Source organism: Gymnoscopelus braueri (assembly GCF_963280865.1).
Source record: "Gymnoscopelus braueri genome assembly, chromosome: 8".
Lineage (NCBI taxonomy): Eukaryota > Metazoa > Chordata > Actinopteri > Myctophiformes > Myctophidae > Gymnoscopelus > Gymnoscopelus braueri.
The window spans coordinates 47,159,343-47,186,874 of NC_137609.1; the positions used below are offsets into that span (position 1 = coordinate 47,159,343).

At 41.2% G+C, this 27,532-nt stretch overlaps 2 protein-coding genes across 2 annotated transcripts in view; one reads left to right on the top strand and one right to left on the bottom strand.

The window, feature by feature from the left end:
- gemin5 (gem (nuclear organelle) associated protein 5) overlaps positions 1-27,532 on the bottom strand; it is an 851,612-nt gene that overhangs the window by 564,036 nt on the left and 260,044 nt on the right. The window lies entirely within an intron of this gene.
- LOC308090884 (uncharacterized protein) lies at positions 964-25,712 on the top strand (the record flags this gene model as incomplete). The annotated part of the gene is made up of 10 exons (XM_080436158.1): positions 964-1,174; positions 4,696-4,866; positions 6,404-6,742; positions 7,927-8,298; positions 9,508-9,616; positions 10,241-10,512; positions 10,918-11,026; positions 11,632-11,903; positions 13,772-14,809; positions 25,672-25,712. Exons 1-10 carry the CDS (start codon positions 1,015-1,017, stop codon positions 25,710-25,712), a joined length of 2,883 nt encoding a protein of 960 aa, XP_080292284.1. The 5' UTR covers positions 964-1,014.

Genomic DNA, 27,532 nt, shown 5'->3' on the forward strand with positions numbered 1-27,532 from the left:
GCCTCTGGCTCCCTAGGCGGGCTCACTAACCACTCAGCTATAAAGCTGTGATGGATGTAGGGCTGCAACTAGCCATCACTTTCTTCACGATTATTCTATATATTACTTTCCAGATTCATCCAAAATCAAGAATATATTTTATACTTGTGTATATCAACGAATCAATCAATTACTTTAGCCTTATTTTATACTATGCTGCACAACAGTGTCGTGCAAGACTATTGAAAGTAGCTGATCTACAAGCTCATTATCGCATAGTGACATGTTGTGAGCTTGTAGATCGTCTCTTCACTATTCTTTAAGCTCTGGAAGTTTGTTCTTTTGCAAATAATGACATCCCCAAAATAGGGATTGATAAATGTATTAAATGATTGATTATCAATTTGTTTTTAATAATACATTAAATGTATTAATTGGATTAAATGTTGCACTCCTAAGTGGATGTTCTCTACAGGTGTGGAAGGTCAGTTAGTACTGTTACTGTCAATCTGTCATAGAGTTAAAAATAAGGGGTTACTGTATGGACAATGGACAGTACCCGAGACCAACAGTAGGGGGCAGCAACACGCCAACTGGCGTCTGGACAAAGTAGTCGTTAGAAGAAGAACATACCCACAATGCAGTAGTGAAAACAACATGGTTGTGTTGACTGACTGACTGTTGTTGACGCTTTAAAATAGCATAGATTTATATAAAAGTAAAATACAAAGAAAAGTAAAACGTGTCGTTTCTAAACAGTGTCGTCGTTAAGCAGCAGGAGGACGTTTGTTAGCAGCTCAACCACTGAAACACAGCAGGTAAAGATCAACTCATTCGTCCCGCTGGTACGTCCTGGTACATCACTCAGTAGTCCTGTGCTCGTTGTTCAGCAAGCAGCAAGTGTAGACGGTGTACATTATCTTCCATCTCCCTTCTATCTATCTCCAGCTTGTCTGTCGCTCTAATTTAGCAATGGGACGACGGTGCTGCGTTGTCGGATGCAATGGCAAGTCAGAGTCTTCAGATGGAGGTAAAATGTACTGTTTTCCAACCTGGAAGACATGCCATGGAGATCAGATGTCGGAGATATCAAAGAAACGTCGTATGGCTTGGGTGTCAGCTGTAAGACGAAATACCATAACCTTCGACAAAGATCTCAGACAGAAGTATGTGTGTCCACGGCATTTTGTAACGGGTAAGTTACAATCAAAACACATTTGACTCTAATGTTACACCAGTGTTGGGTGCGTTACTTTAAAAAATGTATTAGTTATAGTTACTAGTTACTTCTCCAAAAAGGTAACTGAGTTAGTAACTGAATTACTCTATTGTAAAAGTAACTAGTTACTAGGAAAAGTAACTATTTGCCTAAAAAAGTTGTAATATGTCAAAGAATTTTGATTGTTTTTGGGAGCAGGTTTCACAAGCCAGGTGCATAGAGTAGAACAGCATAGACAGGTACTTACTACTTACACACAATAACCTTTGCCATGAGGGAGAAATAAACTTCAATATATGTATTGCACTTCAATATAATATTTATTGCACCTCAACGCACAGCAACTGGTAGATAACAACAGTAAACCAGGTGTAACTGCCTACACCAGTGGTTCTCAAACTTTTTGGACCTCAAAAGTCCAGTTTTTAAGTTTCAATATGTTGAAATAAAAGTAAGTAACCTATTTTCCATTCAGTGACAGTTGTGCTAGTCAAAATTCTTCCTTAATTTGGTTTAAAGCTTTACAGAGCAACATGTTCACATACATTTGTCAACTATAAAGAAAAACACTGGACTACACTACAGTGCTTTTAGTGTAAATTAGTTAGTTACAACTTCAGACAAGACAACTGGTATGGTACTGGTAGACAATACTGTAGCCTACTTCAAGTATTTTCTTTGAGAAAAAGTAAACAGTTTAACAATATAAAGTGCTTTTAAAACTAGCGTAAATTAAATAAACCAAACTGTCTCAGAACTTCAGACAACTAGTCTGGTAGACAGACATACAACTGCAGCCTAGTTGTTCACCCCTTCATGAACAAAAGTACAGTTAAACAAAATTAGGTGTATTTATAGTACAGTACTGAAAAGTTAAGATCCAACTTTAGCTTCTAGACATTCATCTATACATCCACACACACCCTTGGTAAGCATTCCTTCAGCTAACCAGCCAACCCAGTGATCTAACCATGCTACTCATTAAACCAGTGATTGTACCTAAGAAGCAGAAGCTTTTCAAACTTCTGGTCAGAAAGCCTGTTCCTCTTTGGACTGAAGACCAGCTTTCCCAGGCTAAACAGTCGCTCTACGGGAGCACTGGACGGAGTGGCTGCATTGTATTTGAGTGAAATGTGCTTTATCAGTGGAAAGCTATTGAGAGTGTCCATCCCTTGTGCCCCTGATTTGAAATAATCTGTGATTTGGCATTCAGCAGTAGAAGTGGTGTCCTCCTCCTCCTCCTCAAAGTCAAAGAACTCATCCTCTTTGGCTGAGTCAGTGCTGAGGTTGTGTGTGCTAGTACCTGGTAGTGGGACTTCACGTTGGACTTTCCGGCACTCTGCCACCAGACTTACCTTGGCCTTGTCCTTCCTGTCCTGTGTCCGCAGCCAGCATAGTTTAAACCTGGGTAGGGTCACAGCAGCCAAGATGGCACTCTCGCTTTCCAGCACCACCGCAAATCTGGTTTTGATTGCCTGAAATTAAACATGATGCAAGTTACATTATTATACTGACTAATACACACACACACACACACACACACACACACACACACACACACACACACACACACACACACACATGTCTAAGGCTTTTGTCAGTGGCTTCATGACTGCACAATACTCCCTGAGGATCAGATGCTCCCGTTCTGTGATTGCTTTCACCCCGAACTTGGAGGAGAGGGTGTTCAGTTCAGTCATAGGGATCTCGCAGATTCGAGCTACAGCATCATAGAATGAGTTCCATCTGGTGGTGCAAGGAACAAGCAGCTTCTTTGCTATGACATTCTCAACAGTCTCTGCAGCCACTTTGGAACGGCTAGCCTTGTTCCACAACCCTGTGCATTTTGCTGTTGCACTTCTGTAGGTAGCTTTCACTTCTGGTTTTGACTGTAGCCACTTTTCAACATCAGAACATGAAATCAGGTTTAACGTGTGCGATGCACATCTATGATGCGGTGGCAAGGTGATCACAACATCATCGCCGACATCATCAGCATCACCACTGTTTAAGACATCAGTAACATTCATAAAAGTCACCTCATCTTCATCATCGCCAGAGTCGTCATCTGGAATGAATATTGTCTAGATCGGTTGCAATACTGTCATGTGTATGACGGCCCTTGAAACGTCTGCATGCTAGGGCTGCTTTCCTTCGTTCCAGGCTGTGTGGATGTATCCAGTGCGCAGTTACGCCAAGATAACTTTTGTTATGTGCAGTCCAAATGTCTGCAGTAGTAGACACATAGTCTAACTCGTCAAAACTCTTTCTGATATCTGCGTTCATTTTGACATACTCTGCGTCTAAGTATTTTGAGAACGTCCTTCTGTCTGGCGTATTGGCCCCCCCTCTCGTAGGTATTTTAGCTATGATGGCTCTGAAGGAGTCTGACTCAACTGTTTATCGGCAACATGTTCTCAATTACATACCTTTCTATCATACCGTTTAGTTCAGTCTGTGTCACAAGTTTTTGTGGAGAAGTAAAATCCAGCTTTTGCTGCTTGGACGGCGTGGCACCGTGTCCATCTGTGGTGGCGTCATCATCGCCGGTGATCGGGAAGCATGTGTCTGGGAGAGATGCTTGCCTAAATTGGAGTTGCTTTGGACAGACGTGGACAAACGCTTACCCCCGGCACACAATGTGCACTTCACATGCACATTCTTTCCTTTCCTTTCAATAAAGGTGAAGTAGTGCTTGTACCGCCAATTTGTGAAAGCCATCTTGTCGGATTGCTCGTCGTGACTCGCCATCTCTTCTCTACTGGTTGTTAAAGTTAGTTTGTTTGTGTGTGTGCGCCGCGCTGGCTTTGTGTGTAAAAAATACCCATGAAGATATCAATACCAAGGATTCGTCAGTGATGTCATGTCACATGTCACTGCTTAAACAGCGTCAAGTCTGTGTTACTTCCTGGTTGCGTAACATCAAAAAGTAAGAGACATCACTGTCGTATCCTTGGTATTTTTTCTAACCGTGTTTGCAGCGGGAGGAGCAGCAGCCCCAGCCTGTAGTCACACACACACACACACACACACACACACACACACACACACACACACACACACACACACACACACACACACACACACACACACAGTCAGCCGGCCCGTGGTAACAGAAAGCTTGGGGACGCTTGACATAGTAACTGAGCACATTTCATTGTCAGTAACGGTAACAGCGTTGCAACAATGGAAATTGTAATTCATTAGATTACTCGTTACTGGAAAAAATAACGGCGTTAGGTAACGCCGTTTATTTAAACGCCGTTATGCCCAACACTGTGTTACACAGATAACTATGCTCACCAGTGTTATGTTGTTGTTTGCACATCAAGCTGGTTTATGATTGGCTCAATGATTTATGAATGACAATGAATAATATATAAATAATCAGTACTGACGGAGCTGGAACCAGAGGCTATGGTGGAACCAGAACCCAACAAACTTTATTAGCCAGCTTGACAATGTCTAACAGAACTATTTCTGTTGTGTGTTCCCAGGTCAACCAGCATATGAAATGAAGCAATCCGATCCAGACTGGGCACCGTCCTTACACCTGGGCCATAGTGAAATCAAGCCTTCCAGGACTGACCGTTTTGCCAGACAATCAAAGAGAAACCACCCTCAGGCCTCAGTTCAGGAAAGGAAGAATATTGTTGCTTCATCACAAAGTGAGTTATGGAGCTTTGTTTGATTAGATATAATCCAAACAAAAAATATAATACAATCTATAATTAGATACAATATTTCTACTAAATAATAGATTGTTGCGACGCAAATGTCATAAGCTCAATATCACGCCTGGTCGAGCAGTATTTCCCTCTCAGCAGAGCGCTAAACATCCGGGTTTGAATCCTTGGTAGGACATTGAACTTATTGATTTCAGCTATAACTAAAATCGTACAGAGTGGCATTACCAACTGTCTTAAGCACACCACCCTGTGTTAGGAAGAAAAGCAAATATTTTGCTCAGAGTCACTGTTGAATTGTGCTCAAGCCACACTGTTCTGTAAATGAAAAGGGTTAAATAGCACAGTGAACAAGTTAAAGGGGAATACCACTCATTTTCAACATTGAACCATGTCATAATATACCTTAGAACTGTTGTGTGGAAATAAGATTCCCCATTCTAGTGAATGTGGCAGCCTAGAGGGCGGGCCAAAGAGTACACCGACCGTATGTCACTGATCACATGACCCCAACAATTGATTCTCCAGTTCTAGGCAACATAGAAGGGGGGGGGGGGGGGGGGGGCGGACTTTTTTTTCTTATTTCCACACAACAGCTTTAAGGTATATTATGACATGGTTCAATGTTGAAAACAAGTGGTATTCCCCTTTAAGGGCTGTTCTTCCATTCTCAGTAGAGAACAGGAATTGGGTTCAAAGATCAAATGGTTAATGTTTGGGCTGATTGACAGAGTGGCAGCTGTCTGAAATCATTCCCTAATTATTGCCTGACGAAGTGCAAGTGTTTCAAAGGTATATATAACCAGCTCAGTGGCCTTGTGGTTAGAGTGTCTGCCCTGAGACTGGGAGGTCGGGGTTCGATCCCCGGCCGGGTCATACCAAAGACTCTAATAATGGGACCAGTGCCTCCCTGCTTGGCACTCAGCATCAAGGGTCTGATTGGGAGCCTCATGTCCAGGGGCTGTACGTGTACATCACGCTGCCTCTAGCTAAGGAAACAGGAGATAGGCTCCTGCCCTATGGGCCTCAGGGCTCGGCAAGGCTTACCATGTATATTTGTGCTATTTACAGTAGTTATTTTTTATTTTCATTGAAGGTTTTTCACATTACTTATATTGTACAACTGTACTACCCAACTACAAAAAACTAAAGTAAAGAACTAAAAAGAAGAAAAGTTGTGGTCATTGTATGAGTGAAACCCAGTTAAAACCTCCTGTAACTGTACCATCCCTTTCAAGCGGGGAAACTGCACATATACTAAATAGCTTGACAGTCAGGCTTTAGAAACTCAATATTTGATGTAGCACAATTATTCATATTTTGGCAAAAGTAACACAGTATATGGATTAAAATTCCTTTTCTGAATGTGCATTTTGAGCTGAGAAGGTTTCTTGCTAAACCTTCTGGTTAATCTAAGCAAGTGATACCTAATTTTGTACATGCGACATGAAGGATGGAAATAATAGATTTACATTTAAGGAATCCAGTGTTCACTATCATGTTATTCTTCTGCTTCTAGACGACCTGCACGTGGTTGTGTGTAAAGAGGAGGTTTCTCCTGAACAGGAGAGGAACCCCAGTCTGCTCCAGGGTGAACCAGAGCCTCCACAAATTAAAGAGGAACAGGAGGAGAGGAGCACCAGTCTGGTCCAGGGGGAACCAGAACCTCCACACATTAAAGAGGAACGGGAGGAATTACTTCACAGACTAGAGGAGCCTATAGGTTCAATGATGACATTACCAGAAGATGATGATGATAATGACGATAACGATGAAGACATCTCTTCTGAAGTTGAAATTGAAGTTGAACTTGAATCTGTCACTGAAGACAGTGATGAGTGGGAGGAGACCAGTGGAGGTCAGTCAGCTTTAAACACACTGAAATCACACAAGTTACTACATTTGGAAGGACACATATTGTCCTTGAGCAACAAGCTGTCCCAGGACATGAAATACATGTAGTTGTACAGAATGTGGCTAAACTAAACATTAAGTTGTGAATGTTCTGTTAATTCATGCATGGGAAAATAAACTAAAAAATAAACTTTTTTTTTTTGGTTGAGTATTTCTCCCCTTCAGTACACAGCTAACTGTGTGGGTAGCAAACCGCAAAAATTAGCATGGTCCTGCAACTTTGTTGAGTTTGTGTATGCTCCAAGCATCAACACTGCCCTCATGGAAAGATGCCACGTTTGTCCCTTCAGGATAAGGCCCGTGCAATAGCTGCCACTCAGTGTACTGGAACACCAGCTTCCAGTTGCCCTATTGCACAGGCCTTATCCTGAAGGGGAAAACATGGCGTCTTTCCATGGGGGCAGTGTTGATGCTTGGAGCATACACAAATTCAACAATGCATAGGTTCCAGTCGCACACCTGCCAGCACTTTAAGCTCAAAACTAGATTAAATATTAACAGAAGAATATTGCTGTGTTGATCATTCCACGAATGCACGATCCTTACAAGTTGTACCTTGTTCTAAAAGTGACTAATCAGGATTTTCAACGATATAAAATACACTACCAATTGATATTATTGAAGTGGAGAAATGATCGACCAAAATAAAGTTTCCATAAGTTTAGTTTTAAAGTTGGCATCAAAAGCTCTAATGAAAAGAACCTGAATCAGGTAGTTAGCAAAACATTTATTTTGAAGATGCAGGAAAGAAAGCCTTAAGTTGGGCATTTTGTAGCAAAACATTTATTTAAAAAACAACAAGAAAAAAAAGAACAGTTATGGAGCAACGCATGGATTAATTCAAGGGAGACATCTTTTAGTTGAAGTGAGTGATTCAAGTTTGTTTATATATATTTCTCTAACTGCACAAAAATGAAACAGAAACTTAGCAACTAAAAACTATGACACAAATGTACAGAAAAAGACAAGATGGACACATGATTAATGTAGGGTTTACAAAAAAAATCAATAACGAAAATCAAGTTGACAAACAGGCGTAACTGATTTTGGCAACATAATCCAAGTGATGTCATGTAATTATTAAACCTAACATCATGATTTCTTATATTTTCACACTTTTCTCCTCAGGTGATACATCTCCTTTGACATCCAGCAGTCCTGCTGCCAATTCACAACACCCAGAAAGAGATGAACCTTCCACTTCTCTTCTGGCTAATATGAATCCAACAGCGGTGGTCCTTCACAAACACCCTCTGAACATGGTTCACCAGGCTCTCCATCCACCAGCACCCCTGCAGCAATGCAGCAGTGATGAGGAGGAGAATGTTAATCATTCTGACACGATGTGGGAACCAAAAGACGACAGGGGCAACGACTCTGACTCTGATTGGTCGTACTCAAAGTCTCGGTCAGACAATAAGGAAAATAAGCAGAAGAAAGGCAGAAAACTCAACAAAGATGTCACTTCAACGACACAGACGTCACAAGCCAACACAAACGGTAACTAACCAAGGACCGTGGTAATTGAAAAAAAAACACGGCCCCTCACACATCAGAAGGCCAATATTAGTCACCAGAACCAGGGATGTGCGTTTTCAACGAATCTAACATAGTTATAATGGTGTTTGAAGTTATAATGGGTTCATATAGGGAGGGGGCCTGTCTGATAAAATATTTTAAAAATTGAAGATTGTTGCTTCATCAAATTTTTTTGATTAGATATTATCCAAACTAAAAATATAATACAATCTATAATTACATATCACATTTCTACTAAATAATAATCCGTTGCGAGGCAAATATCATAAGCTCAATATCACGCCTGGTCGTGCAGTATTTCCCTCTCAGCAGAGCGTTAATCCTTGGTGGGAGATTGAACTTATTGGTTTCAGATTTAAATAAGATCGTACAGAGTGGCATGGTTAAATAGCACAGTGAACAGGTTAAAGGCCTTTGCAGACAGGGTGCGATTAGTCAATCAGTTTTTACCGCATGCGAAAAGACGCACGAATCGAACTGGGTTAGATTGAAAAAAAAAACGCATCGCCGCACGGTAAATTCGGAGCCGGTGTGCATGAGGTCATTGAGAACCATGTGTTCATTTAAACAAGACCAGGAGACCTGGTTCTGCCAGACCCAGACTTCACATGACGTGTCAGCCTGTGTCTATGCCCATGTATGGACGAAAGGGGGACAGACTTTTATGGCTGGGGCCGGAGGACAAAGTGACAGACTTTTTTTTGGCTGGGGCCGGAGGACAAAGTGACCATGCCCATGTATGGACGAAACAGGTACAAAGCCTCATGTAAGCCCGACCCCTTGGGTCTGGCAAAAATGGTATTGTCAGTTTTTTCCGTGCGAAAAATCGCACCCTGTCTGCCAAGGCCTTTAGGGCTGATCTTCCATTCTCAGCAGAGCACAGGAATTGTGTGGAGAGAGAAGGGGAGTGAACATGTCGAAACTAAAACCTATGATTCATTGGAGCACTGAAAAATGTTGCAGCTGGCTCAACTTTATTTTGTGTCAGTGTTCAGCAGCTGGCCGCTGGCTTCCACTGAAAATGACTTGTAGCCTGTTGCTGTTGTAAACACACCAGGACATAGAAAGATTCATGGTCACCAAAGCTGAACTCATATTGTCGTGAGCATGGACCCAAAAATGGACATCAAACATTAATCTGCAGTTTTCTTTCCTATTGCCAATCTACAGCCCCTAGAGTTATTCTGCTGAAGGCATCAGAATGTGACGAGATCTTTGAGGGCAATGATGAGAAATACAAAGCAGTTTCCATCAGCACAGAACCTCCAGTGCACCTCAGGTAAGTTCTACCTCCTCTGTAGTTTCTCTAAAGCCAGCAGTAGTGTGGCTATTAGGACTGAGTGATGGAGTGGGTTCTCTGTTTTTGTCAGATGTATGAGTTTTTGTCAGATGTAAGAAGGGGGACTCTAAGGATAAAAGGTTGGGAATCATTGCATTAGAGGACCTAGGATAGAGCCCTGGGAGACCCTAGTCAACGAACTAAATTATATAGGTTTTAAGTCTCTACAGTGTGTATGGGCGGCAGTGGCTCAGGGGTAGAGTGGCGGGTAGAGTGGCCGGATGGGAACCATGAGGTTCTTAGTTCGATCCCGGGCTCCCCCAGAGTTAGTGTCCAAGTGTCCTTCAGCAAGACGCTGAACCCCTAATTGCTCCCGATCAGCAGGTTGGTGCCTTGCATGGATTTCTCCGCCATCAGCGTGTGTGAATGGATAAATATAATGCAAAATCCTATGTGATGCGCTTTGGATAAAAGCACTATATAAAAGCATTATTTACCATGTTAAAAGTTATTTAAAAAGTAACTGTTCCATTTCTTCCTTAGCTTTGATGATGATGACCCTGCAGTGAACCATGAGAATCCCTCCCATAAAGACATATCTTTGTCTCCTTTGACATCTAACAGTCCTGCTGCCAAGTCACAACACCCAAAAAGAGATGAACCTTCCACTTCTCTTCTGGCTAATATGAATCCAGCAGCGGTGGTCCTTCACAAACACCCTCTGAACATGGTTCGCCAGGCTCTCCATCCACCAGCACCCCTGCAGCAATGCAGCAGTGATGAGGAGGAGAATGTTAATCATTCTGACACGTGGCGGGAACCAAAAGACGACAGGGGCAACGACTCTGACAAAGATTGCACTTCAACGACACAGACGTCACAAGCCAACACCAACGGTAACGGGGAAAAAACACGGCCCCCTCACACATTAGATGGCCAATATTAGTCACCGGAACCAGGAATGTGCGTTTTCAATGATTCTAACATAGTCAAAATGGTGTTTGAAGTTACAATGGGTTCATGTAGGGAGGGGGCGTGTCTGATAAAATATAAGAAAAATGTCGAAACCTATGATTCATTGGAGCCCCAAAAGAATTTGCAGCCATCTCAACTTTATTTTGTTGCGTAGTGAAAAGTGTCAGTGTTCAGCAGCTGGCCGCTGTCTTCCATTGAAACACCAGGACATAGAAAGATTCATGGTCACCATAACAACAAAGCTGAACTCATATTGTCGTGAGAATGGAAACAAAAATGGACATCAAACATTAATCTACAGTTTTCTTTCCTATTGCCATCTACAGCCCCTAGAGTTATTCTGCTGAAGGCATCAGAATGTGAAGAGATCTTTGAGGGCAATGATGAGAAATACAAAGCAGTTTCCATCAGCACAGAACCTCCAGCGCACCTCAGGTAAGTTCTACCTCCTCTGTAGTTTCTCTAAAGCCAGCAGTAGGGTGGCTATTAGGACTGAGTGATGGCGTGGGTTCTCTGTTTTTGTCAGATGTAAGAAGGGGGACTCTAAGGATAAAAGGTTGGGAATCATTGCATTTGAGGACCGAGGATAGAGCCCTGGGAGACCCTAGTCAACTAACTAAATTATGTAGGTTTTAAGTCTCTAAACTAAAGTGTATATGGGGCGGCAGTGGCTCAGGGGTAGAGTGGCCGGTAGAGCGGCCGGATGGGGTTCCTAGTTCGATCCTGGGCTCCCCCAGAGTTGGTGTCGAAGTGTCCTTGAGCAAGACACTGAACCCTAATTGACATCAAGACCCTAATTGCTCCCGATGAGCAGGTTGGTGCCTTGCATGGATTCCTCCGCCATCAATGTGAGACTGCATGAATGTAATGCACAATCTATCTATGTAAAGCCTAATGGATAAAAGCGCTATATAAATGCAAACGTTATTTTAAGGGTGACTGTTCCATTTCTTCCTTAGCTTTGATGATGATGATGTTGCAGTGAACCATGAGAATCCCTCCCATAAAGATATATCTTTATCTCCTGTGACATCTAACAGTCCTGCTGCCAAGTCACAACACCCAAAAAGAGATGAACCTTCCACTTCTCTTCTGGCTAATATGAATCCAGCAGCGGTGGTCCTTCACAAACACCCTCTGAACATGGTTCACCAGGCTCTCCATCCACCAGCACCCCTGCAGCAATGCAGCAGTGATGAGGAGGAGAATGTTAATCATTCTGACACGTGGCGGGAACCAAAAGACAACGGAGGCAACGACTCTGACAAAGATTTCACTTCAACAACACAGACGTCACAAGCCAACGCCAACGGTAACGGGGGAAAAAAACACGGCCCCCTCACACATTAGAAAGCCAATATTAGTCACCGGAACCAGGAATGTGCGTTTTTCAATGAATCTAACACAGTGAAAATGGTGTTTGAAGTTACAATGGGTTCATATAGGGAGGGGGCGTGTCTGATAAAATATAAAACAAATGACGATTGTTGCTTCATCACAAAGTGAGTTATGGAGCTTTGTTTGATTATATATTATCGAAACAAAAAATATAATACAATCTATAATTAAATATAATATTTCTACTAAATAATAGACTGTTGCGAGGCAAATGTCATGAGCTAAATATCACGCCTGGTCATGCAGTATTTCCCTCTCAGCAGAGCGCTAAACATCCAGATTGAACTAAGATCGTACAGAGTGGCATTGGCCATATTTTGCTCAGAGTCACTGTTGAAGTGTTGCTCAAGCCACACTGTTCTGTAAATGAAAAGGGTTAAATAGCACACAAAAGCCAGATTAGACAATAAAATAGACAATACAAGTGAAATACCCCTTTAAACAGACCAGGCTGGTTGCGTTTAAAGTTAGGGTAAGTGATATGTTTTGGTTGAAATAACAACAAAAATGTTAAACATTTAAAGCACTATATTCTGATAGTAATCATTGCTATATAGAGTGTTTGTTCAGTCACATTGCTAGAGTGTTTGTTCAGTCAGTTAAGTCTCCAAGTCACTTTAACTCATGCAGTGCCATTGAAAAAAAATCCAACGCCCAGAGTGCCAAAGACGTGTAACGTTTATTTATTTACTTGGCACTGAATGGGTTCACTGCCAGCATAAAACATCGTCTATAGCCGACCTTGCCAGTGATTCCGAGCGTTTTCTCTAACCTTTGAAAAATCATAGAATATTATTTTTCTCAACGATCTATCCACCGATTACTTTAAAAGGCATATCCGAGTCTCGTAGACTCGGGTAGAAAAAAAGCATGCCGTCACTATCATCCATTCCATAGTTATTGGCAGTTGAATGTAGGTTGTTTTCACCAAAAAGCAACAGAAAGAACTCAAAGCAAAGAAAAGGGCATTCTTCCAAATCCATTAGAATGGAAGTGAATGTGGCTGGGGTTCATTGTGATCACGTGATTTGCTGCTTCACTGGGAGTCAAATGGTGGGTTAGCGAAGAGTGCCATCTAGCGTCTAACACTGAATACACCAAAAAACGTCATTGGTGGTGTGGGCTTTGGAAAAAACACGTTAAACACATCATTGGCAGTGAATGAGTTCATAAAAAAAGAAAAACTACAATAAAAACACTTGAACAAATTCAAACAATAACAGATTAAATAAACTATTAGAAAAATATAATTCAGTTCAGCAACATGGTTTGGAGCTCTTTGTCCTGAAAGGCAGCAGCCCTCAGAAGGCTAGAAACAATACATCCTCATTCGCAGTTGTTCGCTTAGTATATGAAGGCTGCCTTATAATGTGCATGTCTGAGGGAAATAATGCATCTTGTGTGCACACATCAGCTGTTCATTTAGCCCAGCTGTAGGGGATAATCTTATATAATTACATTATTATCTTAAACATGCACACACCCCACTCCTGTTGTCCCACTTGGACAGTAGTGATGTAATCATACAGGTAAACATAAAACATTGGGCCGATCGTCTGTGAACAAATTGGCAGGTTAAAGATTGGATCTTTGAACCGCTCACACGATAGGATAATCTAATCCATCACCCCAATTATCCTGCAGTGTGATCCTATCTTTAACGAATAGACGCCAGGATTAAATGCCTCCCTTCAAATGGCCTGCTCTGATTTTGACCTGGAAGACGTCATAACATGTCATTATAATCTCTCTCTCTCCTCTCTCTCTCTCTCTCTCTCTCAGGAGTGAGGTCCCAGCCTTCCCAGAGTCAGACCTTCTCTTGTTCTTACTCTGAGTGTCCACACGCCTTCACAGCTCAGGTCTTCCTCCATGAACACATAAAGAGGAACCACATTGACCTCTACAGCCAAATGCTGAGGAATGGACAGATCACCCCAGCATCCTTTCAGCAAATCACCTACTCTATAAACAGCCAGAAACAAGGAGACGCAGATGGGCTGGAATCTTACAGTCATACACCAGAAGTAAAGACTTACACACACTCCCTGGATCACACAGGAAAGATAGCCCACATCTGTGATCAGTGTGGCATGCGTTTCATTCACCTGGAGAAACACATGCGTCTCCACACTGGACACAAATCTTTCCACTGTAAACACTGTGACAAGAGTTTCAGTCGAGCAGGTGACCTGAACGCACACCAGCTAATCCACACAGGAGAAAAACCATTCCCCTGTAAACACTGTGATAAGAGTTTTAGGGATTCAGGTTCTCTGACGATACATGAACGTGTCCACACTGGAGAAAAACCTTTCCACTGTAAATACTGTGATAAGAGTTTCAGTCAGTCAAGTTATCTGAAGATACACCACCGTTTCCACACAGGAGAGAAACCTTTCCCTTGTAAACTTTGTGACAAGAGTTTCAGTTGCTCAAGTGACCTGAAGAAACACCACCGTTTCCACACAGGAGAGAAACCTTTCCACTGTAAACACTGTGATAAGAGTTTCAGTCAGTCAAGTGCTCTGAAGCCACACCTCCGCATCCACACCGGAGAAAGACCTTTCCCTTGTAAACTTTGTGACAAGAGTTTCATTTGCTCAAGTGACCTGAAGAAACACCACCGTTTCCACACAGGAGAGAAACATTACCACTGTAAACACTGTGATAAGAGTTTCAGTCAGTCAAGTTCTCTGAAGGCACACCTCCACGTCCACTCTGAAAAAACATTCCACTGTAAACACTGTGATAAGAGTTTTAGCTATTCAAGTTCTCTGATGGAACATGAACGTGTCCACACTGGAGAGAAACCATTCCACTGTAAACACTGTGATAAGAGTTTTAGCTATTCAAGTTCTCTGATGGAACATGAACGTGTCCACACTGGAGAAAAACCTTTTCCTTGTAAACATTGTGTCAAGAGTTTCATTCAGTCAGGTGGTCTGAAGTCACCAGTGTGTTCATGCTCTGAAGAAAACCTTTCCACACTAAACAAAGTGACAGAGTGACCTGAAGATACTGTACACCAGTGTGTCCACATTGTGGAGAAGAATATGAGATAAAATCTCATTGCAGCTGCCTACCCATGTAAATCCTCTGCTGTGTCTACTTTCTGAATATTTTAGTTTTATTTTAACCCCCCACCCAAAATTGATTAATTGATTGATTTGGTATAATAGTTTGAATTGGATCAGTTCATGTCATGTACATATAGATGATAACTGAACTCTCTCTCACAATGCAGGATTCCATTCCATAATTGCTCACAGGTTCTCATTGTAAACAAGACCGCAAGGACTTAACTGAACGACCTGTTAAAAAAAAGGATTATCCTTATCCTTATCCTATTCTCCATCTGAAAATACATGGTTCAAATCCTCTTCCCACTTTGTTTACATTTTCACAATAGGTGAGGATTACATTAACGAGACAGATTAAGATTCATCTGTTATTCATTCTGTCCTTGTTATTAAGGCCATATTGCAAGACCATATCCATCGTTAACAGAGGTAGCAATGAAGAAAATGTACTTAAGGTCTTACTGTGTACTGTTGCAGCAGATAACTGAAATTGTCTGTACAAAGACATTTCATAACCGTGGCGTTTTTGTATTCCAAATGAAGGAAGATACAAGTTTATCAAAATGTTTATGTATGCACTTTTTTTACATTTAGAGTAGCCAATGTTTTGCCCCCTATTTCTCCCAATGTTATACCAAATAATTCCTCCAGTCCCCACACACAATTCTGTATGTTGTCACTGCTGTTATATCCTACTGACTCACCTGCCAGTGAGGAGCCCCCACCAGGAGGACGTAGGACCTTACTCCTCCTGCCCAACACTCCCTGCTGACAGGTGCCGCCCCAGCCTGTAGGAGTACATGCAATGACCAATATCACCATCCCCGCCCTGAACATGGGGGAATTGTGTTCGCATAGACGCCCAACAAAGCCGGGTGCACCACGGTGGATTCGAAACCACAACCTCCGTGGTGGTGGGCAGGGACTTAACCACTGCGCCACCCGAGCGCCTTATGCACATACTTCTAATCTCAACCATCTAAACTCTACCATCTTCTCTTTAAAGGAAGGGAAGGCTGAGCGATATGTTTTGGTTTAAACAAAGTTTTGTTAAAAGGTTAAAGCACTACATTCTGATAATAAACATTTCCATAGAATGTTCAGTCACATGGGTCTTTCCAGCTTTTTAATAAAAAACAAAATACATTTTCAGGTAGGTGACAACATTTCAGCCAATCAGGAAAGAGTACCTATTTATCAGCTTCCTTTTTACAGTGTTCCAGTTACAATTATGTCTGCTCATTTCATTGTGCCATCACTTCCTAATTCACTTGTTTAATCTGTATCCTGTCTGAATTCTCTGTCCTGATTGGATAAAATCGGTATCCTGACCTGCAAATGCATTTTCTGTTTCATGGAGACTCCTGAATAAACACTATAGCAGTGAGTGCTATCAGAACATAGAGCTCTTTAACACTTATTTTAACCAAAGAAAATCACTTACCCTCTTTAAAGGTCCCCTAACATTACATTTCACTTTCTTAGTTTATACATATTTTGGGGGATTCTGTGTTGTGCCTTCTATATAAAAAAATATATATATATATATATATGTATATATATATATATATATATTTACACACACACACACACACACACACAATTTGAGCACTGGATTTTCCTCATTCATGTTAAATTATGTACTTTAACAGGCTTGATTTCCTGGCCCCTGTTACGTAACTAGGGACTCGTTGTAATAATCCCAGAACATATCCTCAGGGAGATAATATGTTCTTGTATAATAAGTTCGGGGTGACCCAGCCCAGCCTGTGTGTTTGACATGTAGGAGACTGCATGTTGGATGACAACTTTTTTGAAGTTATTTTGTGTATCATCATCAGACACTGATGTCCAGCTCAGTGTCATGCAGCCACGCCCTCGTCTCAGGTCCCACATCATCGAGGCCGACCTCCATGGTTGTAGTTCTCAACCCTTTCAGGCCACGACCCCCCCAAAATAATCATATGTGAACTGGGGACCCCCCAAAATAATCATATTTGAACTATCATATTTGAACTGGGGACCCCCCAAAATAATCATATTTGAACTGGGGACCCCAAAATGATATTATTTGAACTGTTACCCCCCACCCCGATAAGCACTTGAATTGTAGTAGTTCAGGCATAACATTTAGTTTCACTCGGTTCCACAGATAAATATTGGGACAATAGACGATCTACAAGGTCGCAATACCTTAATATTGAGCCAATATTTGACCAGTTTTTTCGTTTTTTGATTACTTTTGATGCAGTAATGGTATTTTTTTCATTTAATTTATTTCATTTTCCCCACTTTATTTTTAAATTACAAAGTTCTTAAAAGTCCTTAAATTGTCACTTTGCTGTCAACTGGGGACCCCTCCAAACTCATGTGCCACAGGTTGAGAACCACTGGTCTATACCAGGGACAGGTGGTGATTATGTGGTCGACAGTCTGCTCAAGCTCCCCGCACTCACATACTGTGCTGTCTGCCAGGTCCTGGCACATCCTTATGCAATGAGCTGATACACCAAGGGCCAGAGACTCTAATTGAATTAATGTGATTGCTTTTACCACCCTTTTGTTTAACGTTGACAATGAACAAATGTGATGTTTCCATTATTCATCTGATATATACATTATTTAAAATATGAGACTAGACCTTGTTTTTGTTTTTATGTGTGTGTGTGTGTGTGTGTGTGGTGGGGGGTGGGGAGGGGGCGCGACTGCGCGTGCGTGCATGCACTGGGACTGGTTGCTTTCTACAAGACGATGTAAGTGGGCAGATAACAGCAGAACTAAACAGCATTGTGCTTTCTTTGGCTGCAGAATTTGTCCAGTATGGGTCAGTATGACCATGGAATCCAACAGTTTTGTTGTGATATAGTTTTTAACACGCAGGTTATTCTACGTTATCAGAATCAACTTTATTGTCACATTAGGTGGAAAGAGGTGGCAAATGGGTGAAATTTTGGGCAGGCTCGGGTTCATTGCAACTCGTCAACCGTTGCACAGTGATGAATTGAACCTCTCAGATGAGTCCGTGTCTGTGTTACTTGTCTTTAATGTTAGTTATATTACATTAATTAAGTTAGATAGACTACGTTATAGTTTCTAAATGACAGCCTGACGACGTGACGAGTGGGAGAGACACAAAACGCTCCCTGATGCAAAAGCACTAAATACGTCATTTATTATTATTACTAGTATTATCAAGTATATAATTAATTATCTGTATGTATTAAGAATCATTTATTTATTTGCGCAATGATGTGAAGCAGGCTAATTCAGGCAAATATACACTACATAGGCTACTTAGCCCATTGGTCGAAACCGTTTTCGCTCGTACATTGTGCAGTGGCCCCGGCCGTTTAAGCTGCAGTACCTACGAATGGCCAGCATGTCAAATGCGCTTCAATGCAACCACTGGGTTCTGGGGGCTTGGGCGGTATGCTATGGGTCTGGTTGGTTGCAACCTACCATAAGTAATAGAAGAAGAAGCCACTTCCTGTCTGCCGCACTCAGCAGCATCCACCAACAACAACAGACTAGAGCGTTAGAGAGTAGCCCAGTGACATAGGACTGGACTGAAATAGCATGTTAACCTGCTGGTAAAACCTGACCCTGTGACGGTTGGAGAACTGAGGGACGTCCAGGAACTTTAACTAAAGGTACCACACTTTGATTTGAGCTTTTGGGCCACATAACGTACACAAGCACCGAACCTTTTGGGTACTCTCTGCGTGTGCGTGTGTGTGTGCGTTTTTGTTTATACTAAAATAATATTGTGTAACTTGGAGTGTTGACCTGAAAGAAGAGTGTCATTCCAGTATTACAGCTATGAACCTGAACAGTGTTCTCCTGATGAAAGAAAACTTGTATTCATTTATATGTGGTTTTATTTATTGTAATTTCATGATCCTACTTATCTTTATAAGAGATAATTACATTTTCAATCAGAGAGGATTGCATTAAGATATTAATTATATATTCTACATTAATATTCAAGAAATATTTGATCCTGGGCAACTTGAAGTGTAAAAGGTTATGAATTATAATTGAAGTGTTCTATGAAAAAGTAACAAAGTTATTAACACAATAAGTTACTCCTTCCTTGTTGTCTGTTATTGTTGAAGTTGAGTATTAGAGAAGTTTCTCTTCTTAATTAATCCTAAACTCCTCTGGGATTTTAATTGTTTCATTTCAGACTCTGTGGAGTCCAGACTGTAGGTGCAGATGAACTCTCCAGACCCAGCCAGACCCGTTTCAGTGAAACAGGAGGAACCTGAAGACCAGCCAGACCTCAGTACGTTTCATTTTCTGTCTCTCTCTTTCTTCCCCTTTTCTAGCTTCAAGGTGTTTATTGTCACATACACATACAATACTTTGGCAGTGGAATTATTTTTGCTTCAACAGTGTGGAATGAGATACAATAAAAATGGAATAGGATACAACGGTAATTGTAGTTATAAAAAAATAAATATTGAAACACATTCAGAAAAATTGCCAGAACAGTAAAATGTTGTATTTAGAAATTGGTCAGTCATGCACATCCATAGTCTGGATGATTGTTTCTGGTCATCTGGCCTTTTCCACTGCACACAGTGCCAACTATGACTGAATGCAGCTTCTTCCAACAGTTACAGTAAATAGTCCTTCAATGCACCCAGCAAGGGTGAATCTTACTGATTTTGGTGCCCAAATGCTCCACCGTTAGGCCACTCACACACAAGATGTCTCGAAGTCTAAAGGACATATTGTTATGAAACTTGCTTTGCTCATGCATGTTCCCTGGAAGATGAACCCTAACCGAGTGTCACCATGACCTCTCTCATAACCATCTCCTAGTTCCCTGGAAGATGAACCCTAACCGAGTGTCACCATAACCTCTCTCATAACCATATCCTAGCACCACTGTTATGACAAAATAGTTACTTTTCACACAAGGTTGGGGCTGCTAATTGGTGGTGGTGTAGAAGGATGGGATGCATGGCAGCAGAAACATTCAAAAGAGATACTTTCACCTTATTTACTTTAGACTAGGGGTGATTCAACTTTGATGATGGAGAGGGCCACTATATTTCCACGCAAACTCCAGAGGGCCACATTGCATATGCTGTTGGGCAGACACCTCTTATGTCCATATTGACTTTTTTCGTAAATTAATGCCGTACCTCTCCATTCTATGCAGGGGTTGACACTAAGGTCTCAGAGGCACTTGCCCGTCGGGGAAGTGCAGGTCATGTTCTACTTGCCCACAGGTCTTGCCCACTTGCCCGAAAAGTAAATCGTCCTTTATAAAATGATGGTAAAATTAGAATTACCGTTCAATATAACACATATTTTTACTTTCTACTTGAATTATGGGGCTGCACGATAAAAAATGTCATACCTCAATATTTATGCCAAGTATCTAAATAGCTATATATGAATATGACTATGGGTTAACACTTGTTATTTTATATTTTTAAGTGTAGCAACAGTGAAAACAGCACATTATAGGCCAACAGTGCTCTTATTTTACATTCCACAGACCATTTTGAAGTCCATACAAATAAACATAAATAATGTTTTGATGGATAAATGCAAATGATGAAATCATATATTGTCGTTGTCGGGCAGAAACCTTGTATTTCCATATTTCAATGGTTTTGTAATATGGAAAAATATGTTTGTTCATAAATGCCCTACTTCATCATTCAAGAGTGTCGCACTATAAGAGTAAAATAGCAGATCTACAAGCTCCCAACGTGTCGAGATACAATGCATTGAGCTTGTAGATCAGCTATTTTCACTATTTAAAATGTTGTTCTTTTTTTTAAGGACATACAAGGTTTCCACCTGACAGCAACGTTATATAGCCTATATATGGTTCTGTATCAGTATATCAGTCAGTTTTAGCAGATTTCATTCCAATTGGCTGCCTATGAATTTCACAGGCCTGGGTAGACAACCTGGCCTGGCGGGGATCTGCGCACCAAGCACAGCAGCACAGCGGGTGCACACAATTAACTTAATGAGGGAGCTTGCGACTAGTTTTGCACACCAAAAACTGCTCAAACAATGTCTAACTGTCATGATTCTAGCTGCTGAAACCTTCCTCTTTGGATTATTGTTTAAAAAAGGAACAGAACATGGCTGTTTTTAAAGGATTATATTTATTTCTTGTCCGTCAGAGCGGTGAGGGCACAGCTTCTTTCTTATTTGAATGATAGCATAAACTTTGAAGTTGTTTCCAGTAATTAATTTCTATTGCTGGCTGGATCTCTCATAAGTTTGGGATTTGACTGTATTTCGTCACATTTATTAATCTATATGCGGCTGTTGATAAAACGTTGGGTTGTTTAGCCTACCGTTTGATATGCACAGATGCGCTGGCATTGACAATCCATGAGATGGCTGCTAAGCAGTTCACTTGTGTTATACCTGTACTGGTTAGTTCTAGTAGAATGGCAGTTCCAACGTTCTAAAAGACCAGTGTAGGGGAAATGAATGATGATAAAAAAGAAAAAACATCGGGCCACATCGGTGAAATAATGGCCGATGTTGCGGTTTGGCTCTACTCATAAGAGCCACTGCACGTAAAGTGTGTGTGTGTGTGTGTGTGTGTTACACAAAGTGTGTGTGCGTGGGAGGGAAGGACAGAGAGGGAAGAGGGGGGGGGGGGCAGAGTGCTCTGGCCACGTTCATGTGTTTAGACAGATCTCATGTTGTGTTTATAGTGAACAAAAGATGGTTGCGTCCCCACTGCCACTCAAGCGCGCACTTTTTTTTTTTTTATTAGCTTCTTGATTTTAACCACTTGATACCTGATCTACAAGCTCACAATGCATCACAAAAGACTTGGTTTAGATGGAAAAAAGAGAGGACCAAGTACAGAGTATAGAGTCGACTCTGCTCAACATTAGTATTAGTTCAATCAATAAGTATGTTTTTCACACTTTCAGAGAATATCCGTGGTCGTAATGGAGACGTAGTTAGATGCCAATATATGAATAAATATATAATTGTTGAGGTTTTACATCAAAAGTCCTATCATAATTACTTCCCGTCAAACACAAAAATATGAGATTTCATTGGCAGGTAAGTAGGTAGCCTTGAAACCATTTATTCCCGAGCCATGTGGCCCATAGGCCAGGAGCTTATCTCCTGTTTCTGTGGCGTGAGGCGGCTTGATGTACAAGTATTATCCCCCAGCCATGATGTACAAGTACAACCCCTGGACAAGACGCTAGTATGTCACAGGGACTTATCCCAGTCCAACCCTTGAGGCTGAGTGCCAAGCAGGGATAGCCTGGTAAACCATGCTGGTCGCGTGAACTCACATAATCATGTGTCTTCTGCAGACCGGTCTGGCCCCAAGCGCTGGGTGGGCGTTTTACAGAAACCAAAAAGTGGAAGAGCCAATCAGCGTCTGCACTCAGGGCCCTGTGATTGACAGACGCAGGCTAAAGCAGGGAGACAATGGGTCCCATTTTTTATAGTCTTTGGTATGACCCGGCCGGGGGATTGAACTTGGACCTCCCAATCTCATGGCGGTCACTCCAACCAATTGTTATATGTCATATCTTAATCATAGACTTGTCAAGTCATTAGCCTATGCTAGATTCTAGAGAATCTGGACAAAGAGGATGGCCGAATGGTGCGTTATTAATTATGTTATAAAGAATACATTAAATGTTTCCAAAAACATTTGAGGTGAGAAATGGCCAATGCAGCACTCGACATTCACTTGATTGGCCTTGTTGCAGTGTACAACGCAACGAGTTTAGATCACATACTTTAAAACACATATGTACGCTGTGTGACTGTTGTAAACTCAGCTGTGATTGGCTCAGAACCACCCAGCCCCTGTTTTACTAGGAATTAGGTTAGAATATGGTTGCAAAAAGCCATTTACTCTGTTCTGTGCCTACTGACAAAGATTGCTAGAAGATTCCAGATTTGTAAAATTCTTTGGTTTTGGTTCCTCAACATTGTAGCAGCAATAACAAAAAAAATTTTTGAATATAAAACCATGACTTGCAGCACATTATATTAGATGTAAAAAATACTTGCTTGGCCTACTGGCAGCATGCACAAGAAAGTTGGCAATGATCGGTACAGTGGTTTGTGAAATTAGCCCCAGAAACAGACCCTGGTGAAGACCTTCACCAGGTTTTTTTCCATCAAAAACTGAGTGCCTTGGATTTATTTTCTTTGCAAGTCTGCTGTCCACACCATTTGGGAGTTAAGCAGTACTTCTTTGAAAACCTTTTTGGTTCATAGCCCCCGACACAGATTCTTATTTAGTAACTGTTAAGTCAGTCTTAGTAGGCAATAGCTTTGTACATGGAATATGGAAGATACAAAAACGTATTTACATTTTATGAATGCAGTGTTGACTATGTTATTTTTCTGCTCATAGAAATCCTGCACATGGTTGTGTGTAAAAAGGAGGAACGGGAGAGAAGCCCCAGTCTGCTCCAGGAGGAACCAGAGCCTCCACAGATTAAAAAGGAACAGGAGGAGCTACTTCAAAGACCAGAGGAGCCTGTTGGGTCAATGTTGACATTACTAGCAGTGAAAAGTGAAGATGATGAAGACATCTCTTCACACTGCTCTCAAGTTGAAGTTGAGCTTGAATCTGACACTGAAGTCACTGAAGACAGTGATGATTTGGGGGAGACAAGTGGGGGTGTCCACACTGAAGAAAAACCTTTCCACTGTGAACATTGTGACAAGAGTTTCAATTGTTCTGGTAACCTGAAGCAACACCAGCGTGTCCACACTGGAGAAAAACCTTTCCACTGTGAACATTGTGACAAGAGTTTCAATTGTTCTGGTAACCTGAAGAAACACCAGCGTGTCCACACTGGAGAAAAACCTTTCCAATGTGAACATTGTGACAAGAGTTTCAATTGTTCTGGTAACCTGAAGAAACACCAGCGTGTCCACACTGGAGAAAAACCTTTCCACTGTGAACATTGTGACAAGAGTTTTAATCAGTCGGGTAACCTGAAGATACACCATCGTATCCACACTGGAGAGAAACCTTTCCATTGTAAACATTGTGACAAGAGTTTCTGTAAGTCATCTGACCTGAAGACACACCAGCGTTTCCACACTGGAGAGAAACCTTTCCATTGTAAACATTGTGACAAGAGTTTCTGTAAGTCATCTGACCTGAAGAAACACCAGCGTATCCACACTGGAGAAAAACCTTTCCACTGTACACGTTGTAACAAGAGTTTTAATCAGTCGGGTAACCTGAAGACACACCAGCGTATCCACACTGAAGAGAAACCTCTCCATTGTAAACATTGTGACAAGAGTTTCAGTAAGTCATATAACCTGAAGAGACACCAACGTATCCACACTGGAGAAAAAACAGTGAAAAAAGTTTCATTCAGTAATCTGACCTGAAGAGACACCAGTGTGTTCACACTGGATAAAACTCTTGTCACAATGTTAACAGTGTGAGAAGAGTTCAGTCAGTTAAGTGCTCTGAAAAGACAGTCAGTGCATTCACACCAAGGGAAAAAAATCCGCTATAAATAACTTCACTGGGAGGATCAAATTAAACAGCTGTATGTTGTCAGGGAGTTGGATAGACCAGTAAAAATATCATGGATATTTATACTGCTCCTGTCAACAGACAGTTTCCATTAGGACTGGTCTTTGAGACATATCCCAGCTCTTTTGCTTCCTTCTTTTAAAACCTCAACGAATAGTTTAAGTGCTAAATGTGTTATTCATTTATACTATAACAGAAAGAGAATGTGACCATTGAAAGTAACAAATGAAAACCTCCCAATATGTTGCCACCTGTCCATTGAACTCCATTGACCGTCTCCTCAAGCTATATAAATTACCACGTAAACCATTTTTCTAGAATCGTTCTGTTTTTATATTATGATTCAATGTCATTGAAGAAAAGGGATAGGTGCTGGTAATGGTAAAAGTTTGTACTCGCTCTGGAGTGTCGGTCAGAACACAAGGAGGAGGCAATTGGGAGTTTAACCATTTACTTTAGGCTTAGTAGTGATACAGCATACAGATACGCACAGGTACAGTTTTGTGTGTGGTCTGAAATAAATCAGGAATATGTACAATTAGTCCTGTATACTGTACTAAACATGATATCATGTCACTAACACAATGAAACAAACACAGGCAATGAGTCAATAAGCTAAACAGTGTAATCACATCCACAGCAGCAACATCAAAGGGGTCCATTAACGAGGCCTTTGCAGCCAGGTGTTGGCAATGGGTGATTAGCTAGAGCAGAGTGATTAACTAATACCGAGCATCCGTGCATGGAGCTAAAGTAAGGACATATTACAAACTCCCTCTTTGTCCAAACACATAAATACACATAAATTATGCATGTAGGCAGATTATAGGTAAAGTAGGTAAACTATTATGACAGGAATTAACCTAACAATCAACCAAAATAGCATCAGTCCACAGAGGTAGAATGGCAATCAAACAGTGGCACAAAGTTACTCTAAACAGAATACGTCAGCCAAACATAAATAACAACTTACAGTTGTTCAATGACGCACACAGGTAAAGGAGTGATTGTATAAAGGAGTATAATGAACAGAAAGAGTCTGTCTTGGTGAGCAAACTCCTCTGCAGGCACGGTGACACAGCTCTACTCCACAGCACAGAGTCACTAATGATGGACAGGTGCGTCCACGCTCCCGTTCTGTGCCTGCGGGGTGCGCTCATGCACACGCTTTGGGAGCGTGCCTGACTATGTCTCTGGGACTTATATATATAAGTCATGTTGCTGTATTATATTACATGCACAATGAATGGGGCACAATTTCAATTATTTTACTCATTAAATAATCTGTTAACTAAGGAAAAAATACATTGCATGTATTTTTTACAGTAATTATTCAACTTAATGTAATGGATATGATGACGTCGAAACGATACGTATCGTCACGTTTCAATATCGCGATACATCGCAGTATTCACCTTTCAAAAAGTGTGACTTCTTACCCTCCTTCAAAACCACCATAGAAGAGCATCTGTCTGCAATTTGTAACGGGTCCTAGTAAAGTCTAAGCTTAACACCAGGAATGACCCCCCCCCCTATGTTTACACTTTACAGATATACGTTTTATTGATACTAGTGCTGATGATGTCTTAATTGTATATTATTGTATGTCTTTAAATGCTTCGATGAATTGAATACACAGGACCACAATGAAAACAAGCCCTTAGGCTTTGTTTAAAAGTTCACAACAGGTGAGGATTACATTAATAATGAGACAGATTAAGATATATCTGTTATTCTGGCCTTGTTATTAAGGCCATATTGAAAGGCCATATCCATCGTTAACAGAGGTAGCTGAAGGTAGATGAAGAAAATGTACTTAAGGTCTTACTTAAAAGCTGCGTACTGTTGCTGCATATAACTGAAATTGTCTGTACAAAGACCTTTCATAACCATGGCGTTTTCTTATTCCAAATGAAGGAAGTTACAAGTTTATCAAAATGTATATGTACACACTTTTTTACATTTAGAGTAGCCAATCATCTTTTACCGCCTTTTTTCTTTTACGCCCAATGTAGTTGTTAAGCCAATTAATTCCTCCAGTCCCCACACACAATTCTGTATGTTGTCACTGCTGTTATATCTTACTGACTGTAAGTCAGTAAGATATAAGAAGCCAACCAATGAGAAAACAGAGTTGGAAAATAAAAAGTTTATTGAGTTTGGAACTTTGAGTTGCGTCCTTGTATGTCCTTTGGAGCAAAACTAGAAAGGGACTTGACACTGACTCACCTGCCAGTGAGGAGCCCCCACCAGGAGGATGTAGGACCTTCGTCTTACACCTCCTGCCCAACACTCCCTGCTGACAGGTGCTGCCCCAGCCTGTAGGAGTACATGCAATGACCAATATTACCCTACCCACCTTGAACATGGGCAAATTGTGTTCGCATAGATGCCCAACAAAACCGGGTGCACCACATGGATTCGAACCCACAACCTCCGTGGTGGTGGGCAGGGACTTTACCACTAAAAATGCTTTTTCTGTTTAATAAAGAGATGGAAAGACATGGAGACTCCTGAATAAACACTATAGTAGTGAGTACTATCAGAACATAGAGCTATTTAACACTTATTTATCACTTACCCTCTTGAAAGGGCCCATAACATTACATTACATTTCACTTTATCTTACTTTGTACATATTTTGAGGGGTTCTGTGTTGTGCCTTCTATTAAAAAAATGTAATATATATATACAATTTGAACACTGGATTTTCATCATTCATGTTAAAATGTGTACTTTAACAGGATTGATTTCCTGGCCCCTGTTACGTAACTAGGGACTCCTTGTAATTATCCCAGAACATATCCTCAGGGAGATAATGTTCTGTATAATAAGTTAGGGGTGACCCAGACCAGCCTGTGTGTTTGACATGCAGGAGACTGCATGCTGGATGACAGCTTTTTTGAAGTTATTTTGTGTCCCATCATC